The 19,935-nt window shown below is 51.2% G+C and overlaps 1 protein-coding gene across 3 annotated transcripts in view; it reads left to right on the top strand.

The window, feature by feature from the left end:
* Positions 1-5,603: 5,603 nt before the first annotated feature.
* Positions 5,604-19,935, top strand: part of PAX5 (paired box 5) — a 159,749-nt gene continuing 145,417 nt past the window's right edge. Inside the window, exons 1-2 of one of the 3 annotated variants that reach the window (XM_090274426.1) lie at positions 5,604-6,315; positions 19,331-19,496. In XM_090274426.1, coding sequence (XP_090130552.1) covers positions 6,270-6,315; positions 19,331-19,496 — 212 coding nt within the window. In that variant the 5' untranslated portion in view covers positions 5,604-6,269. Of the gene's footprint in view, positions 6,316-13,072; positions 13,601-13,686; positions 13,964-19,330; positions 19,497-19,935 lie in introns of those variants that run through there. The other 2 variants (XM_090274427.1, XM_090274428.1) reach the window with 2 other exon arrangements.

The raw sequence follows: 19,935 nt of genomic DNA, 5'->3' as shown, positions 1-19,935 counted from the left end.
CCAGCCTAATTCTCTTTTGTCACTTCATGGAGTCCACGAGTCTACGTGCAAATTGCATGAAAAATGAGACATGAATTGCTGTATCAAAGTAGGAAAAATCGCCCCCTTTCAATTCACCAAACTGTTTCCATCTGATAGCTTGTTTGTAAGAATTTGTGCCTAACAAGAAGCCCATCTGAGAACTCTCAACCTGCCTATGTATGGAACCTTCTACATATATAATATGTGTAATATAAAATTTGAATAGATATTCCTTAATTGTTTTTTTTTCTAGGAAATTTATAAAGCTCTCTCTAGAAATATACCATTTGTCTTAAAATTGCTTTTATTGATATTTTTAGCAACATTTTAGTATAAATAATTTACTATGGTCCTTTCAGTATAAACATTCTGTCTCAGACCTCCAATCTCTCCATGACCCATTTTGCGTACTTAAGAAATAGCAGATTTTTAGTTTTCTTGTATGATAATCAAACACATATTTACAAAGAGAATATAGCATCATGATTTTCCATTAGAAATATTTTCATCATTTCAAAGGGAAATGGCTTTTTTGTCCTACGTTTAGAAGTTTCTCCTATCAACATGGGGACATCTTTAATTTTTCTTCTTTTAAATAATTTTTAGTCTATGTATTGGCATTTCATGTCTGAAAGTCTGGCCCCCCACCTCCAGTACAAAGTAGAGGAGAAGTTAAGCACGTTGGGAGGTGTCTCTGGTGATCACTGGACACTGATGCTGAGCGCAGGGCTCACCTCAAAGGCTTTTTGGACCCCTGAACAGCTCTTCTTTTCCATCTTCCTCTGAGCTGAGTTCTGGAGAAGGCTACCAGCAAGTAGTCCACCAGGTTGCTAAAATTAGGTAATCAGCAGCAAATCTGAAGGCATTTTAGGCATGTTTTCAAATCCAAACTTTACATCCCACAGCCCCTTCTTCAATGTACCAAACTTCCCCTCCAAAAGAAAAAAGAAAAAAAAAGCCATAAAAATCAGTCCACAACCTGCCAGCAGACTGAGGTGTCTGCAAGACCACACGATAGGATCCAGGGAAAGCACCCCAATCCTGTGATCCTCAGCTATAGCTCTGAAGTTATTACAGAAAAATGAAGAATGTAGTAAGTGAGGATATTAAAGGGCCTGCTCACAGGCGGGCTTCACTTCTGTTTAACATTCCAATCAGTGTCCAAAAACTTAAAGAACTGTCTAACCTGTGCACTCACTCAAAATTGCTTGGAAGTAGGCTCCTTTATGCTCCTCTACTTCATGGAGTCAAATTATATCACATTAAAATGTTATTAGTTTAAAACATATTAAATAAATGCCAGTCTTGGCTGCCGCATGAATATTTAAATCCCACATTACACAGAGAAATATCAGAAGAAAAGGGTGGGATAGCTAACAGTTCATTGTATACATATAAACTTTCTTCCATAACATATGGTTTTATTACTTACAATTATGGCATTCTTAAATTTAAAAAGAAATAGAAGAATAAATAAACTAATTTACACTTGTTTTCAGTGTTGAACAATCAGAGTGCCAGTAAATCTTTTCAATGTTTCGTTTTGGATTCTTAAGTTATGGTGGATTTCTGGGACGTGTTGGCAAATTTTAAATATAACTGACTGCCTGTATTACATATTCATATATTTTGAATGTAACTCCAGTAGAGTAAATTTTATCTCAAAATTTTTCAAGAGTTGCCTTTAAATCATCTCTGCGCATATGTATACAGCATACACTTGAGGTCTGCCATGTGTACCTGTGCGCTGGAAACCAGTCGTGGAACTGAATTGAATTACTGGATTTGAGTTGAAATGAACCCATCCAAACGACCCAGCTCTGTGCTCTTTGAGGCTTCTCTCAATAACACTTTTAATTAAAGCAAGAAAGACAGTAAAGTAAAACAACGATAGCAATAACCCAGCATGAGCACACATTCCCCGAACACAGCCCCATCGTATTTTCCATCCACACCAGAGTATTTCTGGATAGCGAGCCACTAGCACATGGTGCCCCAGCGAGCCAACAGCCAGCGCTCGAAGCCCTATACACGCAGAGGACCACACTGGCTGCAGAAATGGGTGCTTTGACCCAAACCATTTCTCAGACCCTTTCTGCCGCGGGCGCCACTTTAAAACCTGCCGCGGCAACTGGCCTGCGTTGTACACTTTTTGCGCTCTGTGCCCGGGGAGATGTGAATGGAGAGGCGCCCCCATTGCCCCCTGTGCGTACCCCTAAGCAAGCCTCTAGGTGGTACTGAGAGGGATCTACTCGTCGCGACCCGGCGTCCACCCTCAATCTTGACACCATCTAGACCCGGCAAACGAAGCGGGGCGGGGCTGGGTTTTAGGGGCGACGCCTGCCCAAGGTGCTGTGCCACGTGCGCACTCACTGCGCGGCCCCGGAATCCTGCGAGTCCAGCTGCGGCCTCAGCCTCTCCCAGAAGTGGGTTCCCAGCTTTAGGGCGGGGCTTCCTCCTTGCCTCCTTGCTGGACAGAGGCTCCCACCCAGTCTCAACCCAGAGCCCCAAGGTCAGGGTCTTCCACCGCGACTTCTTGCAGGGCTCGCACTGAGGGAGGCCCAGCGGCGGACTGCGGCGGCCCAGCCTTTGCTGGATTCCGGGCTGGGCGTTTAGGGATGGGGAGGTGGGGGCGCCCTGCCAGAACTGGGTCCTGGTCCCGGCTCCATCAGCCCTGGAGTTCTCAGATGTCTCCTGGCAGAGTAGAATAGCCTAACCTAGGCTTCTCGCTTCGCGACATCGGCCTCCCCCTCCCTAGACTGCAGTGTCCTAGGCTGGAGAGAAGCTCGCATCAGGCCTAGGCCAACCCCTTCTGCGACTCTTTCCTTTTCCTCTCACTCTGTTCTCGGTTTCTGCTTTCTCCCTCTGGAGAACGCCAGAGCGCTCGGGGGCCGGAGGAGCTTCCTCACCAGCCCCTTTCCTGCGCCTCCAGCCTGCCTTTCCCCAACAGTGTTGTCTCCCCCTCTTCATATTTTTTTTCCTCTGTAGATTGTTCCCGCATTCCCTTGCCGGTTTAGCCAACATGTCTTTCTGCCTCTAAATTTGCCTCTCCTTTTCTTCCTGGTGCAGCATTAAACAAATTCACGTGTATCGAGGTTGAAGTTCCGGCAATGTGGACAGAAAGAATGCCTTTTCTGTCCTCGGAACATTTCCGGACACTACAATTTGGCTTCCCCTTGAGGTGGTGCCCGCGCTGGATCCGCCATGCAGGCCGCTGCTACCAAGGCGCCGGTTCTCCTTCTCCTTCTCTAGCTGTGTAAGCGTTATGTTCGAGTGTGGATTTATCTATCTATGGTTGCAAACCAGAGCAGGCTCTACAAACCGAAAGCTGAGCGGAGTTGGGTTTCAGGGATTCTAAGGCTGCGGACAAGTGAGATGGGGGATTTTTCGGGGGTCTCAACGCAGATCTCCTAAGTTACATGCATCCCTAAACCCTTGCGCAGTAGCTCTAAGGGCCGCAGCATCAATTCCGTGTCCTCCGAAGAGGCTTGCCACCTGCTCCGCGGCGGGGAGCCGGCCCTCGGTCTCACGCTGCGGAAGTTGGGGAGGTCAGAAGCACACTGGCCAAGGACAAGAGGAGATGGACCCACGGCAGACAGGGTGGGGCAACAGGACGGCGGCTGGGCCTGAGTACCCCGCGAGGGGTGGGGCGGGCTCTGTGAATTCTGGCCTAAGCACTGGAGCCACAGGACCCGCGCAAGGTTAGAACTAGGGGCAGGCGCTCCAGCCGGAGCGCACAAGTATTTTGCCTCGGTCTGGAATGTGCAGAGCAAGACTCGGAAGTGCTGGGTCACGTATTTCGGAACCGGCGAGCCCACCATTCGTGATACTTGGCCTAATTCTTTGCCCTTCCTGGGTGCGGACAGGAACGGAGTAGTGGCCGGTGTCCCCTCCCTAATCAAAAGTCGCCCAAAGCCAAAACACACACGCACTCCGCAAACATAAAAACTAAAGTCAATACACGAAAACATAAACCAAAATCCCCATCACAACGCACAGCTCATAAAAACAAAATCAAAATCGAAGAAAACAAAATACATACAAACACAAAATTCACCTAACACAAAACACACAAACGACACCCACTAACATAAAATCAAGACACATCAAAGCACCACGCAGAAAGAACAGACTTCCAAACGACACACAAAAAGACAACCTACAAGGACAAAGTATAAAACATACACAAAATCAAAACACACAAGACGGAAAACAAAACCCACACAAAAGATCAAGACTCACAAAGCAAAACCCGCTAAAATGAAATCCAAGGAAGAACAACACTCAAAACACCGAAACAAAAGACTCTCTCTTAGATAATGAGGGAAAAAAAAAAAAAAAAAAACCTCACAGAAAACAAAACCAAACAAACCCTCTAAATAGAAAAACAAAACAAAAACCCAAACCACTCCCGCCCCCGTCTGGGGTGAAATGTCAGTTCCAGGAGGGCTTTTGATCTCAAGGTGCGGACAGGCCTCTCGTCCTTGGCGCAGCCTCCCCGCGCGGGCTAAGCCGGAGGGCGGGAAGCAGGGGCTGGGGCCTGGCCGCGGAGGGGAAGAGTCTAGCTCTCGGAATTGGCCAAAAATCAAATCGTCAGGCAGGGACTCCCGACCCGCAGGTTGCTGGAAGGAGGCGGCGCAGAGGGTCTGCGCAGACTACTTGGTGGTGGTGGTGGTGGGGGCGCCCGGGATTCCACAGCCAGATTTCCGATTGTGGCAAAATCCGTTCAGTGAATAAGCGATGTCCGGTTTCACCGCGCCCCCCACCCCTTCTCTCGAGCTCTGGGCTCTTCCTCTCAGGTTGCGGCCCAGCCTCGTGACCACCCCCTCCAAAAAACAAACAACACCCTCGCTGAGGACGATTCACTTTCCGAAACTGCCATTGTCCAGCGGGCCAAGAGTCCTCCTGTGGAGCGCTCCCCCCGTGGAGAACCGTGCCCCTTCGACCACCCCACAGCGGGGCCCCACCGGCTTCCAGTGGCCAAGCCGAGCAGCTGGACTCGGACTGGGGAGGGGGAAGGGGAGGGAAGTCTGGAGACTGGGCCGAAGAGAGCGAGTTGGACATGCCACTCCTCTGCCCTGTCTCTCAGGAATCAAGTCCAGGAACTCAGGGACGCCGCAACGTCTCGGGACTTGAGGGCAAAGGGATTCCATTTATGGGCCGGGGTAAGGTGTCCGGGACTCCCGCCAATCTCCAGGACTTTCTGAGATGGTTCTGCTCAGCCGGGGAGCTCCAAACCAGAGGCCCGGATTTTATCTCCAGCACTTCACAGCTTAGCCTCCGTGCTCTGAGCCAGAATGAGACATGTAGGAAGAATTGCGACCGGGAGGCTGAATGGGACCTGGGGTCTTCGGGGTTCTGGCACTGTCCAAAAGTTAGGGACCCAGCAGTAGTATTAGAGCTGCAAATTGGGGTGGGGGTGGGGTAGCCGGGAGCGCTGGGGACGGGCGCCGCCCTAGGGGTGAATCTGAGGAAACTGGATGTCTGGCAACGTCTCTTGCCTCTGCACCCCCTTCAGATGCACCTGCTTGGCAAACTGGTTAATTTCTTTAAAAACAAAAACCCGGCCTGCGCCCGCCTACGCGGCGAGGTTTGCATCTAGAGGGGTCACAGGCCGGGCGCACCTAGAAGAGGGCCGCGACACCAAGACTCAGGGGGTTTGCTGGAGGTGCTGCAGAGAGGTCAGGGCTCCAGGCTCGCCTTTGGTCGGCCCCATCCCGTAAGTGCGCGGGCTAGCTCCCGGCTGTCTGAAGCCTTCCTTCCCTCCCCCCAACCCCCTATAAAAGTCCAGGGCGGCGCGGCGGCAACATTGCTAAGCTCCCGGCCTCCAGCACTACTACCGCCCGGCCCGGCCCTGCCCGCCCCGTCTGGCCAGCTGAGCAGGCCCTGCCGCACAGCGCGGACACCCTTGCCCAGCTCTGGGCCCGCAGTGCGGGGCCGCACGCTGGGGGCGCGGCGTGTCAGGGGACATCTTGTGATGTTGGCGAGAACAGGACATGATCTCACATGGCGAGAAGCTCTTTAGTTCCTTAATCATTTCACGGTGCCTTCGGACGCTTTTTTTCCACCTAAAACGTTTAGTTTCAGCTCAGTGATCAGCTACCCCAGCTCGGCGGGGGAGCGGAAGGCTTGAATTATTTCGACCTGTGAGCGGCCCCTGACACCAGAAAAAAAAAAAAAAAAAAAAGTACAAAAAAAGTGGAAACTTTTTTCCCCTTGTCCATTCCATCAAGTTCTGAAAAATCAAAATGGATTTAGAGAAAAATTACCCAACTCCTCGGACCGGCAGGACAGGTAGGACCGCGATACTGGCTCTAGGCGCGCTAACTTCGGGACCCAGCCGGGACCCAACTGGGTGCTGGTCCTCAAGCGCGTCGGGATTGATTGCCTGTCTGTTTGTGGCACGTTTGTGTGTCTTTTTTTTTTCCACCAATCTATTCACGGACTTCTGCATCAGTCCAAGTGTCTGAGAGTTTGCCCATTTTTTCTCTATTTCTGAATGTTTATGTAGGTGTCTAGCTAGGGTTCTGAAAGTTTCTTTGGGTCTGCGTGTTTACATATGGGTTCAGAGTGTGCATGAGTGATAATGAGTCTGTGTGTCCTGTATTTTCAAATGCCTGAGTGTGTCCATGAGTTTATATGCCTGTGTGTTTATATAGTCATGAATGTGTTAGTGTGTGTTTAGGAGTTGTGTTCTTGGGTACTGTTCTTTTGTACCCAAAATGTGATGTGTGTAATATATATAATTTGGATACATATCTGAGTGTATATCTACTCCTTTAGGGGTCTGTGTTAATCTGTCATATCCCAAGTAATTTTAGAAGTGAGAAAAGTGAATACATGTCAACATGTATTCTGTGTACATGTCAATATACACGAAAGTGCCAGTTTCTAGGCACAGAGATGGGTCTGGGGCCTGTGGGGGTCTGTTGTGCTAAGCCTGTGAACAGTCAGGCTCAGGTCCCATTCTGTTGGGAGAACCAGGAATGGAAGTGTGAATTCAGGGTGTGTGTGAATTCAGGGTGTGCACACTGCTTCTCTCTGTGGGCACTGTTAAGCCTACTATTTATATAAAAGGGTCTCCAGTGGCAGGCACAGCCTTGGCAGGTGAAAGCAGGCAGCCTATAGCATAGTTGAGACATTTTTAGGGACTCCTAGCCTGCCTTCACTTTCACCTAGACAAGTCTCTGACACTGGTGTGTGTGTGCGTGTGGGGGTGTGTGTGTGTACGTGTGTACTGTGTGCTCAGGTTCTATCTTGTGGGTGCCCCTCCAGTGGAGGAAAGCACAAGTGGAGTGGACATGTGTGCCTTGCCTGGGTGAGTTCTGGTGCCTGTATGCACACAGGCCTCTCTGGCACAGGACCAGGTGTGCCTCCCACAGGCCCAGGCAGTGAGTAGCAGGGTGTGTTTATATCTGAGGGGAGATGGCAGGCAGCAGGAAGACTCTGTTTGCTCTGAGCACTGTTTGCTCTGGTAGCCCCAGAGCACTTGCCCTTTGTGGGTAAAAGCTGGGCACAGGAGCCTTTTTTATTCATTAGGTCAAGTGTGCTAACCCACACCCAAACACACTCTTGGCCCTGGCTAGAACTCCTCTTTCCCCATTCCTGTGGATCTGTAACCCAGCCCTAAATATAGGTCAGAAAGCAGAAAGAAAGGGGTGAGTTTATATTCCAAACCCAGGAAATTCCCAGGGCTTAGATGTGTTTCCAAAATTATGACTGAAGAGAAGTTAAGGCAGAAGTCAAAGACGCAGAATTGAAGAGGATTCCCCAGATTGAGAGTGCAGGAAGGGGAACCTGGAAATCCTCTCTGCTCCATCCCCAGTTCCCCTCCTCACTTCCCCAGTGGGTCCCTTAGTATGTGGGACTCCCAGAGATGCCTGTGCTGGGACTAGGGGTTGTGATTGTGTTGGGGATAGGTTCGAGGCTGGTAAAAGTTCAGTGGAGGGTCTGCATGGCTGGCCCTGGCTGCCTTTCCCGACAAGCTGTCTGCAAAGAATGTAATTCATGGTGGTCGATGGGCTCTTTGATTAGTTCAATCGCCTGAATAATCATTTAATCAATAAAGCATTTCATTCTTCAGTGAGATGGACCTGGGTGTGGTTGGGAAGAGTGGCCTAGGCTGGCCAGAGTTTTAAAATCTGAGGAGCCACGCCCCCTCTTCAAGACGAGTTGGGATAAGGGCCACCTGCTTAGGTAACTGCCAATGTCTCAGGTGACACTGCCCTTCCGCCTGTCTGCCACAGCCTGGGCCCCAGCTGGGGAAGAGCAGAGTTGAGAAGCTGGATGGACTGGGGGCATCCAGGTCTTGTTTTGGGATTGGTTTTTTTGTTGTTGTTGTCGTGGGCTTCTTTCCTCTTCTAACTTTGAGGCTTTTAATGGGCCTCATGACCTTCCTTTCCTTTCTTCAGAACTATTCCATTCTGTCTCTTGACCTCAGTTTCCCCATCTGTACAATTGGGAAGGAGTCTGTGCCCTTATAGCTCTAAGCCCAAGATCTGGTGAGGTCAGCCCTGAATAGGGAGCCACTTAGGATTTTGTTTTTTGTCTACTTTTTTCTTTGTGGTACCAAATAGGAAAAACTGAGGTCCAGGGAGGGGTGGGGATTTGTGGGGGACTTTTCTGCCCTTAGACCTCTCATTCCTGCTGGGGGAGGAGATAGAACCCCATCCTCATGGGTACCCTTGGAGAAAAACTACATTTGAACAAACAAACTTCTGTGTGAGTTAAGGCTCCCCAAGGCCAGGGAGACCAAGATAGGCAGAACACTATCTGACCAGGCAATGGCATCCAGAGCCTCAGCTCTAGAATGAGCCTGGTGGGATGATGACAATATTCTCTACCCATGGATCTTCATCTTTCAGAACCGTGGGAGGCCTCATCTCAGGGGTTCTTTTCCCTATTAGAACACATGGGGAAGCTGAGTCCTAGAAGAGCCCCTGCCTAAAGTCTTTAGAGAGAGAAAGGTAGCCCCAGAGCATTTGCCCTTTGTGGGTGCACTAATAATGAAAACAAAACCTGACAAAGACAATTGGCATTGTTCTTAAATTCTTCCCCCCTTTTCACCCACTTCAACAATTCCTACAGGCAGACCTGGGCCAGGCAGAGCAGATTCCTGATCCAGGAGCAGGAATTAGCTTTGACCTCACTAGCTGTGTAACCTCGGGTCAGTTGCTTTCTCTCTTTGAGGTTTTTAAAATAAGGGTTAGAGAAGACCCACCAAGTTAGGACTGCGATGGCTGTGTCATCTCTGACTTGATCCAACTGAACAACCAGTCTGAGCCCTGTGGGCCTCGCTTTGCCCGAAGCAAGAGCAGGGAAATGGGCTGGACTTGCGCTGCGGGAATCAATCTCAGGCCCAAGGAGCGCTATAGCAGCCGCAACCCCCTGCCACAGCTGGGCGCTGGAGGGGCGGGCGGCAGGGGAGGGTGGTGGCCTAGGGTGTGTGTTCCAGTGAAGCCAGGTTTTCTAGCTGAAGATCGAGGCGGACGTTTCTCTGGAGGTGTGTTGGCTTCTCAAACATTATTCTCAATGGGCTTTCTTTCAGTAGCAAAACTTTTAAAGGTAGTTTAATTTACATAAATTGGGTTTCTTCCCGGAAGGTTTCGTTCCCCGGCCTCCTACCTCCAGCGCTCAGCAAAGGGCTCATCCCAAAGTCCTCCTGCGGGGGGAACGAAACTATACGACTGTTGTGCAGAGCGAAGCCCGACGGCTTACAGCGGGGCGGTGTCGAAACCAGCTCCCTGCTTGTGTCTCTCCTGGACTCAGACTTGTGGGCTCGTGAGCTTCTGAAGGCCGGACTTAGGCGCGGAAGCCTGGTTTGGGCATGGAATCTCTGTAATCTGAGAATGGTTTTGTAACCTCTCTGGGGCGCCGTGGCCAGGACATCAGGTCTGGCATTAGAACCTCCCGGACACCGGTCCAGTCCGGAGGCGGTGAATTACCCAGGAGCCAGATAGAGGCTCCCTGACATGCGAAGCGCACAGTGGGGAAGGGGGTAGCTCTCAACTAAGACACCGTCCTGAAGCAGAACACCTGTGTGAAAAGGGAATCTGAGCTATTTCTTTTCAGTCAACATCTGCAGTTCAATCCTACCCTGGCAGCGCTCCGGGGACTCTGATCAAGCCTCCCAGATATGGGAAGGAAACCCGTTTGCGCAGGCATATCCTACCTGGGTCCTTTTATTTGGCACAGCACCCCACGCCCACTCCCAGATGCCCCGCCGTCCCGAGAGTGGCTATGGAGAGACCCTTTTGAGAAAGAGGTTCCCGGCCCACAGCCCTTCATCTACCCCGGACTTGCTATGTGACCTTGGACAAGTCGCATCCCGCCTTAGCCTCATTTGGCGCATCTGTAAACGGGGAAAGTATAGCCTCGGGGCCCTTGTAGCTCAAAGGGTTTACAATATGAGATTCCAAGCTTGAACTCAATGAGCGAGGCTGGAGGTGGAGCTGTCAGTTGCTGCATCCCTCTAGGCGACCCCCTCCCCCCGACGCCCCACCCCCGACTCTCAGGTAGGAATGTAGAGCTGCCCGATCGAAATCTAGTCACTTTCGTTCTACTGCGCGCTACCGGTGGAGCGAAAGCGGGAACCCTAACTCATCCTGGTCTCTTTTTAATGTTGCGATCTTCCTGCTACAGGGCATGGGTGGAGGGATGGGAGGATGGTGAAGATCCGGACAGGCCTGGTTCCAGACAAAGAAGATATAACGCCCCCACCTCCCCGCAGGGGCCCCAGAGGCCCGCCTGAGGCAGTTTTTCTGCAGCTGTGCCCTAGAGGGGGTGGGGACGGGTCAGCGTCAGAAATTTAACTACCCGTTCAAGGGCAGCTGGGACAGAAAGAAGGTGGGCCAGAGGACCGACCCAGTGTAGGGGTGTGAGAAATAGGGCAAATGTAGAGAGAGTGAAGACTGGAGCCGAGAATGACTTGGGAGCTTTCCCAGGGTCAACATGTGCTCTATCCTCCCTACTAGTCGGGGCCTAGAGTGGGCATCTCAGAGCCCTTGTTCTGGTGGGTTTATTTTTAATATTAGAGGATTATCGCTTATTAATTGTAAATAGTGGGACTTGGGGCCACTCCCATGAGCTGCTGGGGCAGGAGAGTCTTCATTGTCTCTGCCAGGACCCTGGCAGACATAAGGGCTCACAGAACTATTGGTTCCTGGATATAGACTGGCTGTCACATGCTTTCTTTTCAAAGACCAGTTCCTTTGATTGTGGTCTCAGGTTCTCACAGCCACTGAAAAACAGACTCGTTGGTCAAAGACCTGCCCTTCTGGACCAGGAGAGTTTTGTTATAAATTCCACCCATTTTGTCTTAAAAGCAACAAGAAATTCCCCAGGAGAGGGAAGGTCAGGTTTTCTCAGCAGCTGAAAGCTGCAGCATGGTAGCACGACTGGCGTGGTTTGGTACGGCCCTTGCAGATAGAATGCGCCGGCCCACCCCCCACTCGCCCGCTTCAGGGACCTTCATTAGCACTGGGCAGGACTGGGTTCATTCAGTTCCCAAGAGGCCTTGCACCGGATGCGGAATTGCCCCTGTGGAGAAGAAGCCTCCCGCTCCACGAATCACTAGCCCCCAAAGCGTCTGGCAGCTCCTTTCCTGAGGCTGGAAGGAGGTGTTCAGGCATCGGATAGCCTCCTTATCCCAGAAGCACCCTAATAACCAACTTTAAAGGAATGTGAGATTTCTTTCGCCTCAATATCTCTGCCTCTCGGTTATCTCAGAATTGGGGACCCTGGAGTAAAAGGAGAGGGGTGGACAAAGAGGCGGCGGCTTAGCAGGAGTTTGATACACTTAGGAAATGTTTCCACTGGAAGTAGCCTTCATTAAAAGACTAAATGAGCCAACTCTGCCCATTTTACAGATGAAGAAACTGAGAACGGGGCAGATGTGCACACTACCAGTCCATCGCGAGAGCGATGGCACTTAGATTGAAAGTCCGTTCTCTGTTACGCTTCTTGTCTTTCTCCAACATTCGTTGTGTGTGTGTTTTCTGGAGACTGTTTCCCCCACCTTCACTCCCCATCCCGGCATTCGCTGTCCTCAATCCTTCAGGGCATCCCAGGGTCCCATCGCCGCAGCGGATAGCCCAGGCTCTCTCGGGATGTGCTGCGGGACTCTCCAGGCACTAGGTGGATCCCCTCACCCCTCCCTCCACCCTTGCTTCACTACGCCTTCGCGCCGCGGGTTTGTCAATGAACGTGGCGCCGCCGCCCGGGCCCCGCCTCCCATTCTCTCCCATTGCCCAGGTATCCGCTAATTAGGCGGAGTCCGCCGGTTGCTCAGCCAATGGGGCGGTGTCTCGGGCCAGGGCCGGCTGCCACTGCTATGATTGGCTTGATGAAGCGTGATTGGCATGTAAACACCCGCCCCCGCCCCCGCCCCCGCCCGGAGGGAGGCTGAGCCCCGGGCGGCGCTGTCCACACGCAGCGGGTCCTGAAAGCGGCTCCGGGGTGGCGCGGTGGCGCACTGTGCGCGCCGAGCAGGCGGAGGGCTAGCGCCCGCGGCGGCCGCGCGGGCAAAGCCAACGGTGGCTTCATTTCAGCACCAGTAGTCCCGGCGGCCTTGGTGGAGGGGACCTTCTTCTCTCTCCTCTGTCCCTCCCTCCACGTCTGGGGGAAGCACGGCGGCCGTCCCGGAAGAGGCAACTGAAAGACAGTAGAACCAGACCTCCGAGAGAGGGCGGCGGGGCTCCAAGAGTTGGTGGGCGTGAAGCAGATACTCATGCAAGGAGAAGACTATCGCTGTTGTCCCTTTTCCTGGTCCCAGCGATGGGGGAGCAGCGGAAGCCGCGGGAACTTTGAAGGCAGCTGCTCCCAGGGTATGAAAGCTACAAGCTTCGGGGGACTCCGGTATCTCAGCCCCAACATCCGTGGCGGAAACGTCTGCGGACCCGCCTGAACCCCAGCACCGCCAGAGAGGAAGTTCTTTGCAACTTCGTCCGAGACGTCTGAGAGCCGGGTAAAAAGAGGCTGAAGCAGCAAGTCCGAGTGTCAGAGACTCAGAGAAGCAGAGAGAAAGAGGATCCGGTGGAGACCGAGAAGTAAAGACTGCAGAGGTAGCGAGGCCGCGGAACCAGCCTGGCAGCCCGTGGGCCTCGCCGCCCACTGAGTAAAGCCAAGGGCTGGTGTCCTGCAGGCCTCCTCAAAGCTGCTCCTATTGGAGGCCAGGGGGGCCTTGCCGTCCCGGAAGCGGGCCCCTACGCTATGCCCCCGAGGCTGCAAGCGCCTTGGCAGCAGCTACCCCGAGCCATGTCCGGAGCCGCCGCCTGAGCCAGCCCAAGAGGGAAGCCACCAGGAGTTGGGCGCCCTGCATTCAACCGGACTGTACTAGCGCGTTTTCCTGCCCGTAGGCGCCGATCTCGGCGATCTCCGGCAGGGCGGCTCTGAGAGAAACCCCGAAGCTCCAGCAGTGTTTTCTGAGCCCAGCTCGCAAGGTGCCTGGCCTGGCGGCGCAACTCCTTAGCCGAGCTGGGCAGCCCCTTGGCGCTGGGAGGCGGCGGCGTGGGTCGGCCTGCAGTCTGGAGCGCCCCGATGGAAATACACTGTAAGCACGACCCGTTTGCATCCATGCATAGTAAGTAGGCGGCGAGCTCGCTTCTCTCACTCTCCGGCCGGGACGGGGTTGGGGGTGCCGGACTGCAGGGCACGCACTAAGGCCGGTAGGACCCATGACTTCTGCAGACGTGCAGTCAAGTTTGCAAAGTTTAGGGTTCTCAGGCAGGGATGTGGAACAAAGTGCCTGGTCGCCTGGGCCCAGTGCACCTGGCACCGGGAATCCCGCCTCCACCAACTCGTAACGTAGGCAGAGAGCTGCAGCCTTTCCTGCAGTCTTTTGGAGGCTCTGGCAGCAACATTTCAGCGTGCTGGGAGAAGCCAGGCTGGGATCTGGAGAGAGCTCCGACTGGACTAGTTGGAGGGCGCGAAGTTCTAGCGAAAGGTCAGTCTGAGTCTCAGACAGCGCCCCATACCCAAGCCCCGATAGCGCCTTATTCAACAGTGGGGTTGATCAAGACAAGGGGTTGGAGGGAAAGTGGGGCCCCAGCCAGTGCTGTTTGCTTCTATGTATGAAGGACGAGGCTGAAAGATAAATGAGACACCGTGTCCAGAGCTTCCAAGGCGTTCTGGAGTTGAGGAGTGGGATTTGAAAAATCAACCAAGTAGAGGTCCCTGAGCTGAGTTTCTGCTTAGAAGCCTCCAGTTCATACACAGACCCTTAAAGACACCATCAAGTCCTTCTCTGCAGGACGCTTGCCTTATGATGGGTTCTACCCTTAAAAAAAAAAATCAAGAAGAAGCAGCCAATTAGTCACCACAAAGGCGCCCCCACCTTCGGAAAGACGCCGCGTGTGTAGGAGACGGGAAGGGTCATTTTGAGCGCGAGCGACGCCGACAGGGACAGACTGCCTGACCCACCCGGATCTGCCAGTTCACACTTTAGCACAGCCTCCTGTGAGATGAGCGTTCCTCTCACAGCGAGTTAGCGCCGGATTAGATTCGGAGATTTCAAGGAAATACCAAGTGGAACGAATCGCGTTTCCCCTCTGCGCGCTGTAGAGCTGGGTCGGAACAAGGCGCCAGGCTTTGGCGGCATCCAGCCGGGTGCCCAGCTTGGGTCCCCACCTGCCGCAGGTCATAGGGGTCGCTCCCTGGCTGGGAGCCCCCCCCCACCCCAGACAGCCTTTCAGACAGCCCAGGATCCTGCTTACCAGCCATGAGTCCCCTATTTAACAAAGGCAACAGAGACCCGGCTAGAGAGAAGGCGAATTTGTCCTTTTTTACTCGGAGAACCAAATGGCCTAGGAGGCAGAGAAATGCTGATCTAGGCGGTCGGGGCTGACTGCCCGCCGGTCAGTTTCTCTTTGTGTCAATTTCCCGAGTCAGAGGTAATCCACCCAAGCTGTGGGGAGGTTTGTGCAGAAAAGCCGCTTGCTCCGGTCCCAGCCCGAACGATTCCTCGTTTGAAGCCTTTGCCAAAAAAGGTTTACAGTCCGTGGTGACCCCAGTGCCCCCGCAGCCGGCTCCTGCGCACACTTGAGCTAAACTCGGGGGAGGCTCTGATCTCGTACAGTTAGCTAGAAAACAGACGAGTTGGGGTCAATACTCTGAGAGGTAGGCAAGCTCTCAGCTCAGCTAAAGAGCGATTAAGGGACAAAATGGGGAGGGCTGGATCCTGCGCTACTCTTCTCACGGTGGGGGAGGAATCAACAGACCCTCACTGCTTCCTTTTGCGCAGATGGGCGCCCCAGAGGTCTTGCACAAGCCCTTGGGGAGATAGCGTCAGACCCGGTGGTCTCCCAGCTGTGCATGAGGATGGAGAAGACAGCTACTTACAGGTGCTGTTAGCCCACCGCTAATGACTGTGTCTCTGTCCCTTTTTGTCCGGGCCTACATCTGCCCCCTCCTTGGGAAGGGCTCCCTCCTCCCATTTTCAACCTCTGGGCAGCATGGTGGGGGCTGGGTCCCAGCCAGCCTAGCTTCTAGAACTGGCTTCTCTGGAAGTGCCCTTGGTTCAGGACATCCAAAGCTATTTCCTTGCATAATGTAGGCCCGCTATGGGGCCTCAATTTGTTCGTGATCAGAGGCGGGGAGTTGGGTGCACAGTAGATCCCTTAGAGGTTGCTAGGGTAGTAGGGTCTCAGACCAAGTCTCACCTCCTCATCACCCCTCTTGGCGCTGGTCAGTTTTGTTCCCCTCTTTCCCTGCCCCTGATGGGACAGGACAGCTTTCTGTGAGGGACAGGGAGCAGGCACTGGCAGGAAATGGGCTTCTGAGTTCCCCCGCCCCTACCCCCTATTCCAGACTCATCACTGTCTTCAGCACAATGTCTCCTGCTTCCCTCCCCAGATGTTTCCCTCCCTCAGGTATGGCTACCATTTATAAAGCACTTTTATACCAGTCTCCTACCTGAGAATTGTCTAAACCTTTAGTTACACCCATTTTATGTAGTATGATATTGAGGTCAGAGAGACAAAAGGACTGACAGGGAGTTCACATGGGCAAACCTGGAGCTGGTTCTTAGGTCTTCAAGGATTCCAGAAAGATGAGAGTGGACTGTCTGGGTGGGTTCACACATGTGCAAGGTGCTGTGACTGATTTAACTGTATCTGTATCTATGACCCGACTGGCAATGTGTGTCAGCACCTGTCTGTCACTTAGAGAGTCCATTAATGCAATTTCATCCCTGCTCTTCCCTGTGTCCCTTCGTTCATCCTCTTGGGTGCCACTAGGAAAAAATTCCAATGACCCTGAAAGCCCTGGAGTTCAATCTGCGACTGAGCAGAGACCCTCCCTGGAGTTCAATCTGTGACTGAGCAGAGACCCTCCCTCTAAGATCCTATGCCCAGCCATGTGGGCAGCATGTTCTTATCAGGGCCTGAGGAGCATCTGTGGAGGCTGGCCCTTCCAGACCAGAGCCACAAAGACCCCAGGGGCATCTGCAATTCAACCTTTCTCCCTCCGCTGCTCACCCCCTAAACCCTTTTCTGTCCGTCCTGTGGGGGCAGGGCTGTTTCCCTGGTATCTGTGTGTCTGTTTCCTGGTCTTTGCCTTAATTTGTTTCCATCTATCTTTGTGTCAGTCTCTCTGTAAATTCTATTGGGCTCTGAAAAGTGTTGCTGAGTCTGTGTCCTTCCCTCCACCTCCCCAAATTCCCCCCACGGGGAAAAAAACCGTTACCCAGCTGCAGTCCACAGGAAGTGGAGGCTGGACTTGTGTTCTCTGAGGAGATGCAGGGCTGAAGCTGGGGGTCTGTAAAACAAAGGTCCCCCTGCACAGAAGTCCCCAGACCTCCAGTTTCCTCCTTACTGGGCTGCCTCCATTTTCTCACCTGATCTCCTTGCCTTCCTCTGTACACCACACGCACCTTTCTCTTCTTTACCTGTTCTGGCTCATCCATTCCTTTCTTCCCTCCTCTGCCTTTCTAACTTGAGGCTTCCCTTCCAGTCTAGTCTCTGTTCTTGCTGTCTCATTTAGTTGCACTCTTTGCAGGCTTCCCCTTACACCTCACTTTCTTTTCCGTCTTTTCTTTCCCTGTTGTACCTCCCCTCTCTCAGACATCTAGTTTTGCTTCTTTTTAATCTCAGGCTAAGTGGCAGACATTGCTCTCTCAGATCACAGTTGCAAATCACCTCCCTTCCAGCCTCAAAATGCTTTATTGGATAGGACTGTGACTGAGGCAGAGAGGGCCAGGTGGATTTGGGGGCCGTTCTAGGGGGCTCCCAGGTCACTCTGGGTCTGGTTTCAGCTCTGGAGGAGTACTGGTAGCCTAGTCTATGTGGGCAAGAGTATAGGGTTTAGGGGCTTGCTGTCACCCAGAATGTCCATGATACAAATGGTTCCCAAAACTCACAGATGTCCTATAGGACTGCTCTTGAAATTTGAGTCCTCTGAAGGTTGACGTTATGTTTTGAGCAGAAAGTTTAAATTGTCAGTGATACAGGGAACAGGCTATTGCAGATGGGCTACAATGCCTGGACTAACAGTTTATCTCAAAAGTGTACTGGATGCTTTAACTTCCTTTTAGTCCTTTCAGATGAGCTTGTACCAATTTTGAATTTACTTTCTTCTTAAATCCAGCTTGTTCTTGAAAGAGCCATACAATGTTTTTTTATTAGGTATTCCCAATGCCAGAACAAAGCCTTCTTAAGGCCCTTGGCCAGGCGTGGCTACAGCCTTTCAGTTTTAGGTGAACTATGCAGTCATGTTTCTAAATTGCAAAATCTTGTTTGGGATGGTTTTCCTTTTCTTATGCCTTGAGTGTTGTCGAACAATCAAAACCAGTTAATGCTCACTTATTACTTAGAACTAGAATTAAGTACTGTTGTTATCTATAAAATTGTGTTTTTCCTTGAAATCGCCCTGCTATTGGAAATTTGGGGATACATTCAACTCAGACTCTCCTGGGAAACTTCATTAATTGGTTTGGAAGGTTTTAGGAAATAAGTTATGTTATGGGTACCTTTTCCTCATCCATTTCAAATGTACATGAACCTGGACAGTACTTGAGAGCTGGGGAGAAGGTGGAGAGCTGAGATGAGGTGGCTATTTTATGCTTTAAGTTGGAGTGTGTGTACGTGTGTATATGTATGTGTGACCTCTGAGGTGCCCTGGCTTCTGTGGTGCAGTCTAGTCCCAGGCAAGTCCCAGTGTAGATTATCACCCCCCTCCCAGCCTCTGAGCTGCCATCAGCATTGGTAAATGCTTGAACTTGGCTTTTGGCTTTTGACAGTCATCAGTGATGTCAGTGGCTGATTAATAGCTATAAGGTCAATACTGTTGCTACCCCTTGTGTTTACTGGTTTAGCTCTTCAGTGGCTTCTATCTCTGTTTCCCTCCAGATGGACCTGGATGTAAGAGAAGGAAGCTTATTGGGCAGAGGAGAGTCTTTCCCAGGTCCTTTTTACTTAAAATTTGTCTCTGAGCCTTTGTAAAACCTGGGATGCAGAAGCCTTCTTCGGCTTTTTTATTTCCCCTGAACCAACTTATAGCTCTTGTCAATTGCAAAACACTCCAAAAATTTTAAGAAAACTCCTTTATAGCAAATCCTAGTGCAATAGAGTGGAATATGGTCCTCCGATCCATTTCTTTTGTGTGCTTTGAGAGGGTACAGTGGTCAAATCTGCACATCAGCCTCATCTTTTGAGTTTTTTGTTTTTTCCAGCTTTATTGTGGTGTGGGACTCACCTTCTTAAAGAAAGTGCTTTTATCAAGGCTGTGGTTGGGTTTTGTCTCAGTACCATGCAGATACTATTTAAAAAATTTAAAAAGTACGTAGCCTTTAATCAGATTGCTGATCTAAAAAAGCATTTTTTTTTTTCATGAGATCTGGGTTTATTGGGGTAGTCCTTTTCACTTTGAAGATATTTGTTAAAGGGATAGATTCACTTTTAAAAATCTCTTTAAAGTTGATGTATTTTAAAATGTATTTTTTCCCGAAGCTTTTTCTTCGATCTCAGCATCACGTATGTAATAAGTTGTGTCCCTGGTATAGACTGAGGTCTTCACATATTCCATTGTTAAAGAATGACAAGAAAAATGCTAGTAACTAAAATAAAGAAAAATCATATGGAGATGCTTGTTCTCGAGAGCCCAATCGATTGGCTGAAGACTGACAGAGGTTAAGGTTAGTTTTACAAAGCAATCTGAGGTGTTGATGTAGTCTGTATGATCAGACTCTCGGCTCAAAACATCCATTCTGTAGCCATTTCTATCTGAGGGGCTCTGGGCATTCGCTACAGCGTTTCACCTTCTGTGTGACTGGTTCTAACTACCCGTTCCCTTGCTTTCTGTTTCTGATCTGTTTCAGGACATGGAGGAGTGAATCAGCTTGGGGGGGTTTTTGTGAATGGACGGCCACTCCCGGATGTAGTCCGCCAAAGAATAGTGGAACTTGCTCATCAAGGTGTCAGGCCCTGCGACATCTCCAGGCAGCTTCGGGTCAGCCACGGTTGTGTCAGCAAAATCCTTGGCAGGTAAAGGCAGAAGCTCCAGACTTCCCTTGATTTTTCAGATAACGACCTGAAAATGACCCAGCAGCTGTCCAGTGTGCCAGTGTCACAGTGAAAATCACTGTGGCATTTCACCCACACGCACAGCACTTTAGAGTCTGCAAAGCCCTTTCGAGGCTATTCCGTTCAAAATGGTCTTGGAAAACCCCAATAACGAGGGACGAGGACTCAGTCAGGAGGGGTGACATGTTTTCTGAAAGTGTGGTTAATTATTCCAAGAACCCAAGGGTAAGAGGTTCTTGAGAATTTCCCCTGCACATCTTAGGTGAGACCAGGGTCTGAGCAGGGCTGGGTGGGAAATCCACAAGTTAAAATCACCAAAATGACCCGAGTTCAATGTTTCATTTTAATGTTTCCAAAAAGCGCATTCCATTTTATAAAGTCAGCTGTGTTTTTCAGTTTG

Source organism: Furipterus horrens, unplaced genomic scaffold (genome assembly GCF_987537825.1).
Source record: "Furipterus horrens unplaced genomic scaffold, mFurHor1.1.pri manual_scaffold_4, whole genome shotgun sequence".
Classification (NCBI taxonomy): Eukaryota; Metazoa; Chordata; class Mammalia; order Chiroptera; family Furipteridae; genus Furipterus; species Furipterus horrens.
Note: the sequence above shows the minus strand (reverse complement) of the source record. Positions and strands in the feature narration are given on the sequence as shown.